At 37.0% G+C, this 18,095-nt stretch overlaps 1 protein-coding gene across 3 annotated transcripts in view; it reads right to left on the bottom strand.

Annotated features, from left to right (window-relative positions):
• Positions 1-18,095, bottom strand: part of asz1 (ankyrin repeat, SAM and basic leucine zipper domain containing 1) — a 38,535-nt gene that overhangs the window by 9,798 nt on the left and 10,642 nt on the right. For all 3 annotated transcript variants that reach the window (XM_044125737.1, XM_044125740.1, XM_044125738.1), the window contains 7 exons: positions 17,337-17,448; positions 5,406-5,517; positions 5,133-5,267; positions 4,901-5,019; positions 2,525-2,597; positions 2,235-2,291; positions 1,988-2,097 (listed from right to left, as the gene is read on the bottom strand). In XM_044125737.1, coding sequence (XP_043981672.1) covers positions 1,988-2,097; positions 2,235-2,291; positions 2,525-2,597; positions 4,901-5,019; positions 5,133-5,267; positions 5,406-5,517; positions 17,337-17,448 — 718 coding nt within the window. The remainder of the gene's footprint in view (positions 1-1,987; positions 2,098-2,234; positions 2,292-2,524; positions 2,598-4,900; positions 5,020-5,132; positions 5,268-5,405; positions 5,518-17,336; positions 17,449-18,095) is intronic.

The raw sequence follows: 18,095 nt of genomic DNA, 5'->3' as shown, positions 1-18,095 counted from the left end.
CAGAAATTATTTAAAGATTGTACCAAGTTTTCCTTTTATATTTAACAGTCTTTCAACACTTCTTAAGAAAAGCCAACATCATAGCTTAATCATCCCAAAACTGAAAATAAAATATTACAACTGATATTAAAAAAAGTAAGCTTTTCAAGTCAATTTTTTAACTTAAACTTAATTAAGTTGCATTTTATGTTTTTCATTACTGTAGATACAGTACATGCAAGTTGAAGATGAATTTAATAATTGATACATCCTATACTTCATAATATAGGATGTCACATAACGTCATCCTATACGGTGGTTGGTAAAAATCTAACTGAGATAAGTTGCTGCTTCATTTTTATAAACAACCAGGATATAAAATACGAACAATTCTTTAAAAGGTTATCTTTTTTAACATGAACTTTCCAAATTACGTCTACATTAAGAAACAAATCATAGTGTGCAAAAGCTGCTCAGCTATGACAGCGCAGACAGATTGATAGTTTGGAGCAGCTCTGAGCTCACATTGTCCAAGTCATTTTCTGGAACTCCTCTTCAATAAACTCTACAGAAATCTGAGCAGGTGGCCAAACCTTTTCTACTCGATGTTCATCTATTTTATCCTCCCTCCCTGAAAAGAGCCACGCTAAATGATTCGCTTTTTTATATTCATCAACCTTCTGCGTGTCTCTTCCCATCGCCTAGAACTGTGGGATGTAGATAGTTCTTATCTTAATGGTACATTTCCCTGGCTAAGGGCACAGAGCAGGCAGCCATCCCAGCCCTCCTAACACTCTGTCAGAGGGGCCAGTAAACAGTGTCAGCCAACCTCTGCAGCACCCACACCTCCCTTTTTCCTGCTGTTAGTTTATCTAAGGACACAGAGTGATGATGGGCCGAAGAGGGCTTGTCCTCTAAACCAGCTCTATTGCTTAACTGGTGCTAGAGCTGGGGACCTCAAATCCAGGCCTCCGGGGAGGCTTCCTCTTCATGAGGCTCAACATGGTGGAGAACTTGAGCTAGAGCTTTAACAACTCTGGGTTGCAGAACTATGCAGTCACTTGTTTGTTTTTAAGTTATTTTTTTTACATATTTCAAGACAAATACAAATATGGCCAAAACAAACTTGAAATGTTACAAAAGATGGTATGTTCTTGACCAAACTCTTTACTATGACCAACTTCCAGTCTCAGCTGCTGTAGCTTCCTTTCTTGTTTCAGTTACCCATCAGCCCTCACTTCACACATCATTAGAGTGCTGTTTAAACCATTAGAGCATGGCTTTGTTAGGCTGTAGACATTGGAGAGGGAGGTGCAGTGCCATCATGGTGAAATGCTCATTGGTGGGAATGGATGACCTCCAGTGGAGGACAGACAGGTAGCTTTGGGGAGGCTGAGCCTAGATTAATGTGCAGGATGGTGTAAGATGGGGGTTTGCAACCTGCGGCTCCAGAGGCACAACTGGCTCTTTGGACTTCCAACAATGGCTCCTAATAACTTTGACTAAAAGTTATGAAGTGCAAACTAATGTTTTTAAATATAAATATTTTAGCAGCTTTAGAGTCTTTTCTTTAAGTAATTAAGGTAAATTCCCTAGACAAAATGACAAAAAAGTAACAGTAGCACATTTTAAATCTTTTTCTCTTTGTTAGTTTAGAAACTCAGACAAAAAATTTCATAAGCTGGGAAGCCTCACATAAGATAAATAAAAGTAGTACACAACTGCCTGCAGACAACATGCAATAAAAATAAAAACAATAAAACATTTGATTATTTTAGAAACATCACATTAAATTTGATTCAAAGCCTTCAGCAAAAAAACTAATCTTCTTATAACAATTCTATAAATTCAGTATGCCCACCAGACTTCTTTAACTATGTAGTCATATTGTTGCATTAGATGGAACTAAGTATTTTAGAATTTAGTGCAAGTATTCCAGAAGCAGAGAACAATTGTTCTGAAACTATAATATACGTTTTAAACATTCCACATATTGCCCATATCCTACCCATTCTCTCCAGTTCCCAGTTGGATCTTGTCTAGGTCTACTTTGTCCAGGTGCATCTGCTGCACAGCGCTCAACACCTTCTGCTGGTCCACTGGGTTGGTAATGCCAATCTGACAAATGGAAAAAAAAAACGTAAAGATGTCTTTTAGTGGATTCTGTGCACGTTAAACGCAACTAAAAGGTTTAACATGTATTTTTTTAAGTTTAAACTTGTGCACAAAATATTGTTCCTCATGTTATCCACTACCTTTTCAAAGTCCTCCTTCTCCATGGTCAACAGGTAACTCCAGGTGATGTCGTTTTCCTGTGCTCATGTGTATCAGAAAAGGCAGAAAAAAGCTAATTTACCAAATACAACCTAACAGCTGTTTCTGCAGCAGATGTGTTTCATGCATTTTCCTAAAGCTGCAAAAAGCTACTTACACCTATTGAGGTCTAAAGTTTAATAAGTAAAAAACAATTTCTGAATTTTTGCTTGTACTGAAGCAGAAATGTTGTGCGTCACACCACAATCTCGTCGCAGTGTGTGGTACTTACAGCCATAATGTCATTGAGGTACCCCAGATTAAGGCCATGCAGGAGAAGTTCAAGTTCATCAAACTTTGTTGAACTGAGTAGTACAGAAAACAGATCTTGGCTCATAAACAACTTTCTTACAAAGTCAAAATATTTTGGAAATAATATCATAAAGTTGTGATTTATTTAAAAGAACAGGCAATAATTGGGCAAGGAAATATCGCAAACTTCATTAACTGGATTTTATTTTGGGTACAGATCATCCAAACAACACTCTTCAGAGTGGAAGAAGACTCAAAGTCAGATATTTTTAGCCTCAAGGAGGTTTTCAAAAATTAAGTAAGATGATGCATAAAAGTTGGACGAAGATCAAAAACTTTAATTTATAATGAGGCTTTGAGCTGCTGTGTTTTCAGGTTGTTGCAACAAGATAGAGCATTTTTGGTATGTCAAGTTCACCATAAAAAATGTCATCTACCACAGAAGTCAATGCATAAGCATCTTAGGCATTCTGAATGACCAAGAAACAAAGTGACTTATGGCAAACATCAGCAGGTGCCTGGAGGGCAGAAGATGGTGCAGCAAGTCATTCTCTTCTGGTCATGAAACATGCTGGATTTAGAAATGTTGGCAGCCAGAAATCTCAGTGTTAACACAAGTGTCTGGATTCTTTGATGAACACAGAGAGACTGATGTTTATACAGTTGAAACCAGATATTTACAAGGAATACAAAGACACAGACATTTTTTTGTTTTATCACAGTCTGAAATCAGACCAAACTTTTCTTGATTAGGTCAGCTAAATGCCAGAAGACTTAAGAACATTTTAAGATTTTTTTTTTGTAACTTTTTAGAACTTTACATGCATTTTTTCAGTATCAGAGATAACTGACTTTTAAACTGTATGCTGTGGGTCAAACCTTTAGGGTGTTCGTCCACAAACGGGTCACAGTAGTTTAAAATGTGCACTCAAAATCATTCTGTCCATCTAAAGTTGTCAAACCCCTGTTTTCCAGCTATACCCTGTTGCTCAACATCTGCTATTGATTTTAATAACAAATGGTTATTGGTGAAGGCTAGGAAGAACTATTTTCAGTAGAGCAAGTTGATCAAGATTTGCCAATAATTGTATGTAAAATATCTCAGTTATATTTAATGTCTTTTTATGTTTGTCCTCAACATGAGTGGAAGACTGAAGCTAAAACGATAACAAACAGGAATGCTACATGCCAAACATGGGTAAATATAATGCAGAGTTTCTGGCAGCAAAGCCAGAGTGGACTAAACAACCATGGAGGAGATTTATTATTGTTTATGTCTGGTGGTTACAATGGATCAAGAACATCTGCCACACAGGCAGCGGCACATCAAAACTCCAATAGGAGGCGGTGTGGGGAAAGAGGAGTTTTACCCTGAAAGCAGTTTGGAGAACTGATGTAGAGAAACGCTGTTTGAAATGCAAGACTGGGAGTCAGGAAGAAAATTTGACTGGATTTGTTGTGTTTTCTATGACATTATCCTGGATACTTAACTTTGTATAACCCAAACTCTACAGTAGTTTAGATTTAGCTACATGGAAAAAACCCTAAAAAAATAATGAATAACAAATTGTACAAGTGGCAACAGAAATGTGAGATATTCAGTGGAAAATATGTCTTAATAAATGCAACTGAGGTGGTCAGGTTCATGATGAAAGTTTAAGATGTGTCCCTATTCCAACACCTGCTTCAAATGATTGAATTATCAAAAAAATTGCAGTAAGTATCTTTTATTTAAAAAAATATTTTACATATTTGTTTAAACTGTCACTATGTCCTGACTGGAAAAATTGAGATCTGAAATTCTGAATTTGATTTACAGTTACAGAAATGCTAACTAGTTTGAGCATTCATAAGAGGTGATTGATAGCCCGAAGGTCCTCTTCCTCTGATTGGATGTTTCTGACTAGGAGCAGTGCAGGATCACAGGGAGGAAGCAGAAGAGCTTGATTTTTTTTCACAGATGTGCTTCAAATTATACTGTCACAACACAGTGACAGTTTTAGCAAATACGTAAAATAATTTTATTTCTAAAAGTGACATTAAGCTGCTTTAACCCACATTTTCCAGGCTCCTTTCTTTATCACTGTATCTCCATAAGTCTGGAGGCTTTAAGCACCTGAGCCACAAAAAATACACAGCCAGTGCATCGAGAACATTAAAAGTCTATCCAAAAGGGAAAATACATTACATTACTTTACATTATCATGCATTCACAATTTTCAAGCATGATCTTGCATCCAAGTAGTCATTTTCAATTACCACAAGCCACACATTTATATTAAAATAATGATAGCACTTTTACCAGCTACACTAAATACTAATAACAAATGACATGGCCTTCAGTCACAGATCTTACCTTTCCGCAGAAGAAAGAACAGAGTTTGTTTTAAACAGCTTAGCTAGTCTCTCTTCCACAGACGAAGAGCAGGCTGAGACAGCAGAGAGTTTGGAGGATGAATTTAAAATCCGGCCTATCTGTGGAAATAGATATTAAACATCTAACAAAGCATTGGCAAACAGTAGCCATGAACATTTCAAATCCAAGATTTAAACAACTTAAACATACGGTACAAAATGTAAGACATTACCTGGGTGTGTCTGAACATCTCAGCTAGATCAGCAGGGCTTTCACCAGTCTTTGTCCTTATGGTTTTGTCAGCTCCCAGCTGGAGGAGCTTTAACACTGCCTGTTCTTTGCCATACTGAACTGCTATGGACAAGGCCTTGCAGAACACAACACCATCAATCAGAGTTAAATCACTTTGAGAACAGTTATACTACAATGTCCATATTGGCTACAGGTTAAGCAGTGTACAAGTTTTTAGTAGAAATCTGTCATAAAAGGGATAAAAGTGACAAACTGTGTATCCTTTACTGTCCTGGACGTTGATTTCTGCCCCATGGGACACCAGTAGGTTTATCACCTTACAGAGGCCATCTCTGGCTGCCAACATTAGGCATGTCATTTGAGACCTTAAAAACAGGAAGCTAATTTAGTAGGAGACAAGGGTGAAAGAAGACAAAAAGTGTCATGTTATGTGAAAACCACCATTTTCATCTGCTAGAGACAGATGACGGTACTAACAGAAATTTAAAAGAAAAACGTTCAAAATGAAACCAGTGCAGGAAAACCACAAGAGGGCAGCATACACAAAATAATGAAGGGTGATCAGGTCCAGCTCCTGTTTTTATTAAAAAACTGCAAGCTCTCGGAATATTTAGGCAATTTTTCTGTAATGTTAATTTACAGTTTCACAGCTAAAAGTATTTTCATTAAAAACCAGCTGGACAAAACATTTACAATCACATGTTTCAGTTCACAAGTTACAGAGAAGCTTTTTAAAATGTTCAATGACAAGTAGGCCTTAATTTTAGAGTTTTTTTATACTTGGTTCCAGAAATTATGAGCAGCAAATTTAAATGCAATTTTTTCCTAATTCTTTTCAGATCTTAGATACAAACAACAAGAGGACATCCTGGAACCTTAGATCTGAACCATCAGAGTTTTTCTGAGGAATTTAAGTCCCACAATATGAAGGTAGGTAACTGAAAATAACCTTAAAACCCTCATCTTAAAACTTGTAAGGAATCTAAGCTATAAATAGCTATATGCTTTGATTGAAAGCATCAAAGTAAATCATATAATCAAAATTCATGACAGACAGGAATGTAACAGAAACAAGGTTTAATTTGGGCTCAAAACACAAACAGGACACCATTCTAAAGAAAAAACTCAGTTTTTGTTGCAGCTTTTTCACACCGAAATTTAATCATTAGTTGCAAAAGAAAAAGAACATTATCAAGAAAATTTTAATATTTGAACTGACAGACTAGGTGATCTTTGGACGGTCATGCAACTGACCCTTGAGGGACATTAGCTACAGTGAGTGAACTGGAAGTGAATCTGCCTGTACACGCTGTACTCAGAGAAAGACAATTATTAGTTGATTATAAAATTGTCCATGTCAGAAAATCATCCTACTGCATCAAATCTCAACTCCATGGAAATCCCACCGACTCCCATTCTGACCAGAGTGAACACTAGACACTGCTACTGGAGTGGCATCACAAAGGTAAATCTTTTTTTTTGTTGTAAAACACAATTTCTGAGTTTTGTAACTTGTGGCAAACAGCAAAGAATCATTTATCGGTCACAATCACAATTCTGGTGAGAGAACAGAGAAATTATCAGGACGAAGACATCTGGTTGTCAAAGTGGAAGTGGAAGAATAAAAGGACTAGAATTAAACATAATTAAACACTGCAACTAAGGTCATATTTTCAGTAAGGCTTGTCTCTGTTATTCGCATACTACCTGTGGAATACATTTATTGCTTTTGGAACTCGAACCAGAGCTTAGACTGCCAACGAATCACAAATCTGAACAGAGTATTGATTTTTAATCAACTTTGAAAACAATATCTTGGCCCATGCACAGAAATTTGCTCAACAATTAGACACCAACTATCAATCTACTTTTAGACAGGATGGTTAGATGCTAAATGTAGGCTTACTGCGGTTTAGCTTAAAGATGAGGTGTACGTAGAGATCCACCGATAAATTGGCCCTGATTTTGGGAGATAGGCAATTGACCTACATTATACTTACATTAGAAAAAATCTTACCTGCCTCTACAAAGGTGTGAAAATCAGCCACTGTCCCTCTTTGCTCTGCTGTGAGAGAAGTTTGACCGACAGGCATGGCCACCAGATCACATCTGCATGTGCGCGGTTAAGAACAATCTGCCACTGTTGCCAACTTATATATTTAGCAACTTAGACAAAAGATCAGAATCAGTATTGTACGCTTTTTAAACATCGGTGATCAGTCGGAAAACTGAAATTGGTGCACTCCTACTTCTACTAGGTTTCTCAGATTAAAAGGTGGTGGGTGGTACAGCTCTGCAAAAGTTAGGCCAACTCATGTATCACACAGCGGTCGAGCTGCTGCTGTCATGTTTCTCTACAGCTCTGTGTCGATGTAATCTATCTATTCATCAACTTCTAAAAGCTCATAATTCAATCAGATGTTGCATGATCTGCTGTATAATTACAGGTACAGAGGTAGTGTACACTACTTTACCAAGTATGAGATGTTTTCATAATATGAGTTAATGACATGGGGGAATCATGTTGAAGGGATCCAGTGATACATTTCAGACAATGATGTGCGATTCTGCCGTTATTGCAGATCCTTATCCATCATTATCTGCAAATGACAATTCATCAAAAATAGCAGAACTAGACTTACAGATAAGACTTCCAATAAATGATAAGCAGAGCAATGCTTAATGCTTTATGGCTTAAAGCAGGGGTCACCAACATGGGCCTGCGGGCACCTGGTCGCCTGAGGGGACCTTGTCAGTCGCCCGCAGAGCAAGTTCTAAAAATAGCCATTGTCATTAGGGAGCCCAGCCTAAAAAATATTTATTTAAATGTTTTTACATTGAAGCAATAGCATTTGTTTATATTTAAAATTTTAAAAAAGCAAATTATGAAAACATTTAAAATAAATTGCTTTATGTGGAAAACTCTTTCCTACAGCAGTTCAGACCTGCGCAGACACAGATATTATCGGAGGGCAGCAGCGCCTGCAGCTGTACACACTCTGCGTACATTGAGATTTTCCTTTAAGCAAATAAAGAAAACAATAATTTAATGGAATTTTTATTATTTAACCCTCCTTACTATTAACAAAATTGTAGAGGAAAAAAAGATCTTTTGTGCCAAAACATCTTGTACGTAGCGCACATTCGTGTGAGTCTCTGGGGGTCAAAGGGCAGCTGACATCTGCCGCTCTTCCCGAGCGTCGTGCTAAGACTGTGGATTAAACAATTTAATCTAGTCAAATTTAAACTAGCAAAAATAGTAGAAATTAAGCAAATATTGTTGCTTCATCTTCTTGTCCTCTGGACGTCTGACACCACCTGAACTTGCAATCAAACACCCTTCTTTCCGTGAACCACATGGGTAGGCTTCGCTTCCATGTCGTTATTATTTAGCATCGCTTGTAAAATAAAAATAAAAAGTCAGCTGCTTTTGTGGTTTAGATTTGTGCTGATTTTTGCACATTGGAGAGGTAGTTGTGCTCTTTCAAGTCAGGTGCAGTGATAGTCTTGTGCCTCTCTCCGATTTGTCTGACATTTTTTTTTCGACATCTGCTGGTGTCAGCCAACAGGTGACCCATCAGTTTTTCAGTTCGCAAAACCACAAAAAAAGCTAATGAACCAGCGACTCACCAGAACCGCGCACTGTAAAAAGCTCAGGCGGGATCTTAGAACAACGGGAGGTACAGAAAAACGCCAAGCCGTGAAATAAAGAAAAGCAAACTGACCAATAAGATTTAGGCGTTGGCGTACTTCACCCTCACAGACTGACACAGCTGTGTATACAATATTTTTTGATATTTTACACAGTACAAAATATCTTCTTTTCTCCACAATTTTGCAAATAGTAAAACGGATTAGATAATAAAACATACAATAACTTTTCTTTTCTTATTTTATTTAAAGGGAAATTTCAAGGCATTACTGCAACAATCCAGACTCTCAGTCTCTTGTGGGCAATTTAGAGTCAGACAGAAAATCTCCAAAAGGGAATCAAACTTAAAACTCTGAACTAAGAACTTCTGATCACATAATAGTAATTAACCATATCTGCCATGGTAAATTATTACTGATAACTATTGTCAGTAGTCCCTAACAGTAAAATGATCAGGCAGCATGTAATCATATATATATATGTTATGAAAGCTGAGCCAAGAAAATGTATGTTTGTATCAAACAAGTAGCCCTTCATGTTACTCTGTACCCATGAAGAAGCTCCCAGTCTCTAAAAGGTTGGTGACCCCTGGCTTAAAGTTACCAAAAGTAATATGTTAGTTAAGCCAATTAGATGGTTTCATATGATATATTTACAAGATTTCTGGTATTTTACCATCACCTTTTTTCACCAGAACAAAAGCTGTACTGTAGATAAATAACCTTTGCTACAATACACTTATCTTATCAGCTCAAACAACATGGTGCGAGAGAAAAAACATCAATCCTGAGAGGTGGGAAAGTTTGGGCCAATCCATCACTTCATGCCTACAGAGAGTTGTTTATAGGCAACAAAGGAAGCTGTCTCTCAAAGCAAGAAGCTGCCTTACTAAATCAAAAGGAATTTATATAGGCTGTTCATAATTTGCATGAATACAAACCATGACAGCTCAGATTCTTTGACTAACGCTACAAGATTTCTCTTTCCATCTATTTAATTATCTTTTAAGTAAAAGTAATATTTTTTTAAGTGAACTGAAAGTCTTGTACACTTGGGGAAAACAGACCAAAAGGCTTTATTTGCCACATAGATCTAAACCTAGGCTGTTTGATCCAATATGTATAGTTACACCTGAAATTCACCAATGAATGATATTTTAAATATATTGTTTCAAAGAGGTTTAAATTTCAGAACTTTTCATATTTGCATCAAGAGAAGATTTGGATATAAATAAATGACTTTTCTGAGAAAAATAAGTTTTCTCTGCTCTAGGAAAGCTAAAAAGATGATTACTAATAAATACTGTCTTCTTCGAACCATGTAACTTCATACAGGTATTTATGTAAAAATTTATATGTCAATCCTAGACTCCATTTGAGGGCATAAAAGTTTTTGTTTTACATTGCTTTCACCTTTATTAATTCCGTGTCATTATTACACAGTTGCTGTTTTGAAAAACAGATGGTTGTTTCCGGAAAGTTGTGTTAGACATAGGTCATGTTTGGCAGACAGGTGTAAAATTTAAGAGCGTCTGAGGGTCATTGAAGACATGATAGTAAAACAGAGTTAAGTCCTCCGATGACAGATTCCAAGAAATCAGTTAATGTTCTATGTGAACTCAAACAACTGCAACAATGCCGATGGCATGCATAACATTTTTATTAACATGGTTCTTTGCCAAACTGTCAGTCACTATCTCTTTAACCTCTGCGAACAAAGCAAATGGTGTCATATTTCTTCGTCTGTGTTCTTTGGTATTCGATCGTTCCAAGGCTGTCCATTTCAGTCACTTTTATGTTTCAGCTTGTCCTTCAGGCTGTGAACTCTGTCAGGTTTCCAAACATTTAGCTAATCAATAGACTGATATTTCAGCATTAACACTGCTTATCCAATGCCGCTCATCCAATCAGGATTTCATCAACTAAGATTTCCAGGAACATGACTCACTGTACTTGAAAAAAGGCTGCCCTAAACTTTCACCAGGCCCATTAAAATGATGGATTATGCTGTAAAAATCTTGTTTATTATTTGGGATCTTAATAAAATAATTTTTGTCAAGAGTACATGACTAATTCTAAAAGTAGTTCCAGTGAGAATTGTGATTAGCATGAAATGTTTTCAGAAAATAACTTATGAGAGTTCAGAAACACAGTCAACAGGTAGCCTATAAATGATAATAACACCATCATCCTTACAATTTTAATGCTATATAGACTTTACTTTTTATGGCCTGTTGTATTGTATGAGCTTGGACTTTGTTTTGTTGTTACTGAATTTCTCTGCTGCAAGATACAAAGCATCCAAAATGTCTTCACAGCATTTCAATGTTGTCAAATGTTATGATACAGTTTTATTCCAAATTATATTAATCTTTTTTCCTCAAAATTCAACACACAAATACCCAATTATGATTGCGTGAAAAAAGATTTGAGTGTTCTGTAAATGTATTAAAAATATAAAACCAAAAAATCCCATTACAAAATAATCTAAGGGGATTTTTATGAAAACAAAGTCTGAAACAAAGTCTGAAATAAAGATGCAAATTGAGCTTTTTCCACTGATTACCCTTGAGATGTTTCTCCAACTTAATTGGGTCTAAATGAAGCAATATGGGGAGAAGGGTCTCAGTCAAGGAGATGACCAACAACCCGGTGGACACTGTCAGAATTCAAGCATTCTCCTGTGGAGAGAGAAGAACAACTATCTCTGCAGCAATCCACCAATCAAGAATGGATTGTAGAGCAGCCAGACGAAAGCCACTCCTTAATTAAAGGAGCACGGTAGCCTGTGTGGAGTTTCTTGTGGTCTGAAGCAACTCAGACCACAAGAAACAAGATTGCAACTGCTGAGGTCCAAACTTTGTTCCCAAAAAAAGCAACACCACATGAATGAAGACCTTTTTAAAGTTTGGTATTATGCTTGCTATTCATGGGTCTTTACATACCTGAAAGACTGCAATTACTCTAAGGCTAACTCAGTGGTTCCCAAATATTTTCTGGACTCTCCTATGGATTACAATAAAATCCCCCCCAAAAAAGAACAAAAAAATAAATAAAAAAATCAACTGGGCACACGCATCGTTCAACCAGACATAAACCTATACACATATATATACATACACATAACTACTGATTGGATGTAATATAATTTTCAGGTAATTTTCACTTGCAATGTTAATGTTGTGATTCTGAGAACAAATATATTAAAATTTAGTCTTCATTTTCTTCAAAAATCTAGAAAATTCAGCCTGTCTAATAATAAATTTACCTTTTAGACACAGATCTTTGCACATCAAATTAATCATTTAATGAGTCTGATTTGAATTTAGATAAATAAAATTAGTTGGCTAATGATTCACCATTTATGATCATCCAGTTCATTTTACAATATCAGGAAATAAAAGGCCTCAGTCATAGCTGTAACCCACAACCTAATGGTTACTTAGGCGTAGCTTGAATTTCCTAGAGACCTTAGGGACTAACAGACAAGCATAATTATCGTTATCTGGTCTGATGAAATCAAAACAGAACTTTTTGGACTGAATTTTAACCACGGAGAAAACAGGGACTGCAGGGACTTTTTTTCTGGACTACTTTGAAAAGACGGAAAATTGGACAAACATGTACTTAGAAAAATATTGTAGAACTCTTTTTTGAAATTCTGCTCCAGTTCACAGTATATGACGCAAAACTAGTTGAAGAGAAAAATCAACATTGTTGTCTGAGGGTATTTCAACATAAAACAATAAACTACTGATCAATCTCGCAACACTTCTCACAGAGCTGTGTCTAAATAGTTCGACTGGTGTTGAGTTTGTCAGGCGGATGCTTCTCTGAGAACAAAATGAAGCAATTTTCATCACGCGTCTATGTCAATGAGATCTGATTTTGGCACTTCAGATGAAGCTTGTGGAAGTCTTTATTTGTGTGCTGCTTCCTGTCTGAATCAGAAAGATAACATTGAGTCATGTATAAGCTGTTAGGATGACTCTTTGTTGATATATTAACTGATTTTTCTTTGTTGATCATCTCAGACCAACTGCTTGCTTTCTGAAAGGCCACATAATAGCATCTGTTATGTGACAGAAATTTCATATTGCACTTTGTGCTGTGATGGCTGGGTTTTTCAAAAGTACAATGGATAAGATTGGGTTCACATATCGGCTGATCACCTATCTCCAAAATGAAGGAAATCGGGGTTGATTTATCAGTGCACCCCTCATTTTAAGTGACTTAAAGTTTCATCATTGTTACAGAAACATCAGCTAATGGCCCTCTCTGACATGGCTACACTCTGCCAGGTGCAATAGGTTGTCCTGATGCTGCTCTGCATACAAAGAAATCAACAACGACAGATGCTAATACCAGAGCTGAACAGAAAGCCCCACTCAAATATTTCTGAATAACCGTAATCACGTCTTTGCTTACACCAACAAGTCATACTCAGCCTGTAATAAACAAATACTGTTAAGACGGATAGGAAAGCAAAAACAAAAAAGATGAAGACATGAATGCAATGGACCCCACATTGTGCGGCCGCATTTCTCAGCTTTGAAAAACAACAGTGTACTCAGGTTTACACTAAAGCAGGGGGATGAGCAGCTGGTGTTAATCACTAGTTTGAAATTCAGACGTAAAAGAGGGCGAGGAGGAGGAAGGGGTCTGCGAGTCGTACCCACATAAACCTCATGCTAAGCTTCATCTTGGATTTGAGGGACTGCTAACCCCGACGCTCACCTCCTTCTCTCTTCTGCAACCTTCTGTGGCTCATTACTTTGCTTCAAATATTTTGTCTGGAAAGGAACTAATCAATTTCCTAATGCTAGGGGCGTCTATGTTCGTCATCAAGGGGTTTCAGGTGGCGTGAGTTCTGGTTGCAATGCTGCGCTGGCAGTGACAGAATAACAGAGGATAAGGGAGAGCTAAACAAGAAAGCCACTGGGGGCTGCAGCAACACTTTGTGACAGAGCAAAAATTCACACATGGTACTATTAAAAGTGCTTTAAAAATAGTCTGGGTTTATTTTCTCATACAAGATCTCTCTCTCTCTCTTAAGGTCCTTCTTGAAGCAGGGAAGCAGATATGTCATTTAAGATTGATTAAACACCAAGTCCAACTTATATATATTATTTAGTCATAGCAGAATAGAGAAGACAGTTTAGGACTAAGTTACATTAGTTTTGGAAGGTATGCCCTTTGTTGACCTGTCAGATATTCAAAGTATCGAGCCTAAGATGCACCAGAACGAGAACAATAATAAAAATACTTTATAGTTTATCAATATTGATACAGGAGTTATGCATAAATTTGTCTTTGGTCGTTCATATACAGTAAAAGAATGGCGGCATGACTAAAAATTAAGCTGCTGCTTTTATCAGGAATTAATAGGCATTAATAACCCCCACTTGATTAATGAAGTGTGATTATCTTTAGAAAATCTTTAGGAATTTTCTGTATAGTTTATTGTGTTCTTTATGTTTTGGTACAAAGAAAAGGAGGAGAGACATTAACAACAATTTTAGAGAAGCAACTTTAGCAGCTCAATCTGGTTGAAGGTTTACAGGTAGGGATGCACCCATTAACATTGCCATTGGTTACTGTTAGTTATTTTTTAATAAATCGCTATTGGTCCAATTTATTAAAAACCAATGTTTATTTTCAACTTCTTGTCGTTTGTGTTTCTTAAGGGGCTGTAGAGGAACGTTGGGTCATGTGATAGTGATGCAGAACTGAATTATGGGGATTTTAATAGAAGCAATCAAGCAGCAACAGTGATGTGGTATTTTTTAAAAATGTTAAAAGGACAGGGACATATGTATGTTTCCCTGTCCTTTTAACAGGGAAACATACAAATCAGGGTTTCCCCCAGAAAACGTGCTAAGCCCGGTGGTCGGGGCGCCGAGGAGGTCCACCATGTTTTTGTATTAAAAGATGTTAAGTTGACAGGAATTGTAAAAATATTACTGGATAATTATATGTTACGGGAAAACATCACCAGTGAAAAGATATTTAAACCCACAACTAGTCTTAAAAACAAATCAAAAAATACAACTAAAATGAATATCAATTATTTGCAATTCTGTTTAATCCAAATTAAGTCAGCGGCTCCATCAGGCCCCCAGGGCTTCAGCGGCCCCATAAATGTTAATATTTTAACACAGACCACAGATACATAAATGCAACATTTGTTCATTGAGATGATCAATGCTGCTAAATTTGATTTAATGGTTTAATTGCAAGTTTATTTTGTAAAAGTTCAAAGAACAATTTTCATAGTTAGATTGTTTTGTTACCATAGCAACAATCTGATGCTATGAGTTTAATATGAGTTTGAGCTTTATTCACAAATACAAACTGCAATTATAACTTATTGCTTTTTAGGTTGGCCAATTAAACTACTCCCCCTCTCCCAGATTTCACAATATCTAACACAGAACCTGTTAGAGGTGCTGATGTTCTTAGCAACAAAAGGGGCCCTCAAGTCCAATTCTGCTCAAGGCTTCATATAGCTTTGGACCAGCCCTGCATGATGAGTTAAATTTGCTGCACTGCGCAGAGATGTACAATAAACGGAAGATTTTATTCAAAGCTGCTAATGTGGCTTTAGTAGCTTTTCCATTTCTGGTTGTTGGAGTTAATGGGACAAGATTTTCAGATCTCTGCGCGGCCGCGTGCTTCAACTCTGGCTGACTAAGTACACAACGCATTTGATACGGTTTGTTGCACTGTGTAACTGGAAGAATAATACTACAAGAATAATGTAACAGAAGTATTAATGTCGGATATAAAATTTTCATATTGGTGCATCCCCAATTAAACACCAATTTCCAGACAACTTCAAATATCTACAATTAAAAAACACATTGATCATTTGAGAATAATGGTTGTTGAAGCACCTCTTGTAGGTTTCCCTTAATATGGCAAATTCCAAAATTCATAATATTACAAGGAAATTACTATACAAGTATGGCTGGTTAGGAAAGCCTCACTTCTCTAACAAATAGAGTGAACCCTCGTTTTTCGCTGGGCTTAGGTTCCAAAAAGAACCCGTGATAGGCGAAATCCGTGAAGTAGTTACCTTTATTTTTTACAATTATACAGCATAATTAAATACTCTACATTGAAACCAAAGAACAAAACTGTTTTCAGGCCTAAGTTGTTTTTTTTTTTTTTAACAAATAGAACGCTTTCTTACAAATAACTACAGTAAAATAATCATTTTAGTCATCAATACGAAGTACAGTAAGACAAATTGGGACAAGTTGTGACTTGTGTATTTCACTGTGCCTCTGACTGTGATGCTGCGGCCTCACTCCACTCTCTACTGTCTTTTTCTTCTGAAGCCTGTGGTGCAGGTGTGTTTTTTCGAGAGAAGAACATAGTTATCGGTAGTTGTTGTCGCTCTTTTTTCTTCTGGGCAAAAACATTTGCCAAAATTTGCCAAGCTGTGTTTTATATATATATATATATATATATATATATATATATATATATATATATAAATACCATAACGTTATTGGCACTCAGGGCGAGAAGAAGCGTGGAGACTGTTTACCCAATCAGGACACAAAACACAATGAACTGTGAAAAAAAAAAAAAAAAACTGCACAAAAAACTCTGCGAAGCAGCGAGACTGTGAAAAGTGAACCGCGTTACAGCGAGGGTTCAATATAACTTTGTTTTGACCTTTGAATGAGTAAAAACAAATGGACGGTTGTTTTTCAAAGTTTTGTCATGAGAACCTTATGCCAACTGTCAAGGTGTAATAAGTACAGCTTATTATAATAACCAATAATACTTGCAACACACAGTATTAATTTGTGATATTGATAACATCGCTCACAGTTATGATATTAAAGTTTCATACTATTACAACCAGTAAAAGTGGTGTTAACATCAAAATAAAAAATATTCTGAGTGACAACAAGTAGTCTGACAGTCTTCTCTATGTCAGCTTATTTATTGCGGGCCAGTTGTGACTGTCCCAAAAACTGAAAACGTTTTAGAAATATTCCCTGGCCTAAACACTCAGCCTACCCAAAACATTTAGCCTTTTGCCTTTTCTCTATAACTTGTATGCTGTCACACATATATTGTATATTCTGTAATATACAACTGACAAATCTTGATGTTGTCATCAAGGTCATGTATTTTGATTTTGTAATGACCTAGTTCCCTCAAATGAGCAAAAACATTAAAAGCCAGTTTGTAAAACGTCCCTGCCCACTCTTTACACTCTGAGTTCGTGTCTGTCTGGGAGCCTCCTGTGCAAGCGCATGCCATAACAGGACATTCCAAACAATACACACTGATACAAAGACACTGTATACAGTACAGTGGTGCATAATGCTACCACATGGCAGCTAAACATCACAAAAACCATCAAAGGAAATCTGATCCAGCACCTCTTTTTTTTCTCCTGTATGAGGTCTGAAGTGGCTTTATTTAAACCAACTTCAAAAGAGTTACAACTGTATGTACCGTGTTGAAATTTACCAAATATTTTGACATTTAAACAAATTTTACCCCTCACCTGTCCACCATGTTGGGATCTGCGGACCTGGACAGCAGAAGCTCGACGCAATGTGCTATTTTGTCTTCACTACTAGAGGCAGTACAACTGGCCATGAGCACAGTCCAACAATCTGTGGAGAAGAAAATGAATTTCAATCAAATATAAATTATAAATATAAATTAGGGGCTGCACAGTGGCGCAGTTGATAGAGCTGTTGCCTTGCAGCAAGAAGGTCCTTGGTTCGATTCCTGGCCCGGGGTCTTTCTGCATGGAGTTTGCATGTTCTCCCTGTGCATGGTGGGTTCTCTCCGGGTTCTCCGGCTTCCTCCCACAGTCCAAAAACATGACTGAAGGTTAATTGGTCTCTCTAAATTCTCCCTAGGTGTGAGTGTGTGTGTGAATGGTTGTTTGTCCTGTATGTTTTCTGTATTGCCCTGTGACAGACTGGTGACCTGTCCAGGGTGACCCCGCCTCTCGCCCGGAACGTTAGCTGGGCATAGGCACCAGCAACCCTCCCGACCCCATTTGGGACGAAGGGTGAATAGAAAATGGATGGATGGAAATATAAATTACAGATTCAATATATTGATTAAGAAAGAGAAACTAGGTCAAAAGCAAACTAGTGGCAAAAAAAAGAAAATCCTGTCCATTGGCATCATATTGGGCTTTAAATTAAGCCTTTAATTCTATGCCTCCAAGCCAGGCCTGCTCAATACGTCGTTTTGAGGTTTTGAGTCAATCTCGGCAGTTGGTGACAAACTGAACGCTGCCAAGAGG

This window comes from Gambusia affinis, linkage group LG08 (genome assembly GCF_019740435.1).
Source record: "Gambusia affinis linkage group LG08, SWU_Gaff_1.0, whole genome shotgun sequence".
NCBI lineage: Eukaryota > Metazoa > Chordata > Actinopteri > Cyprinodontiformes > Poeciliidae > Gambusia > Gambusia affinis.
This window is presented reverse-complemented; position numbering and strand designations above follow the sequence as displayed.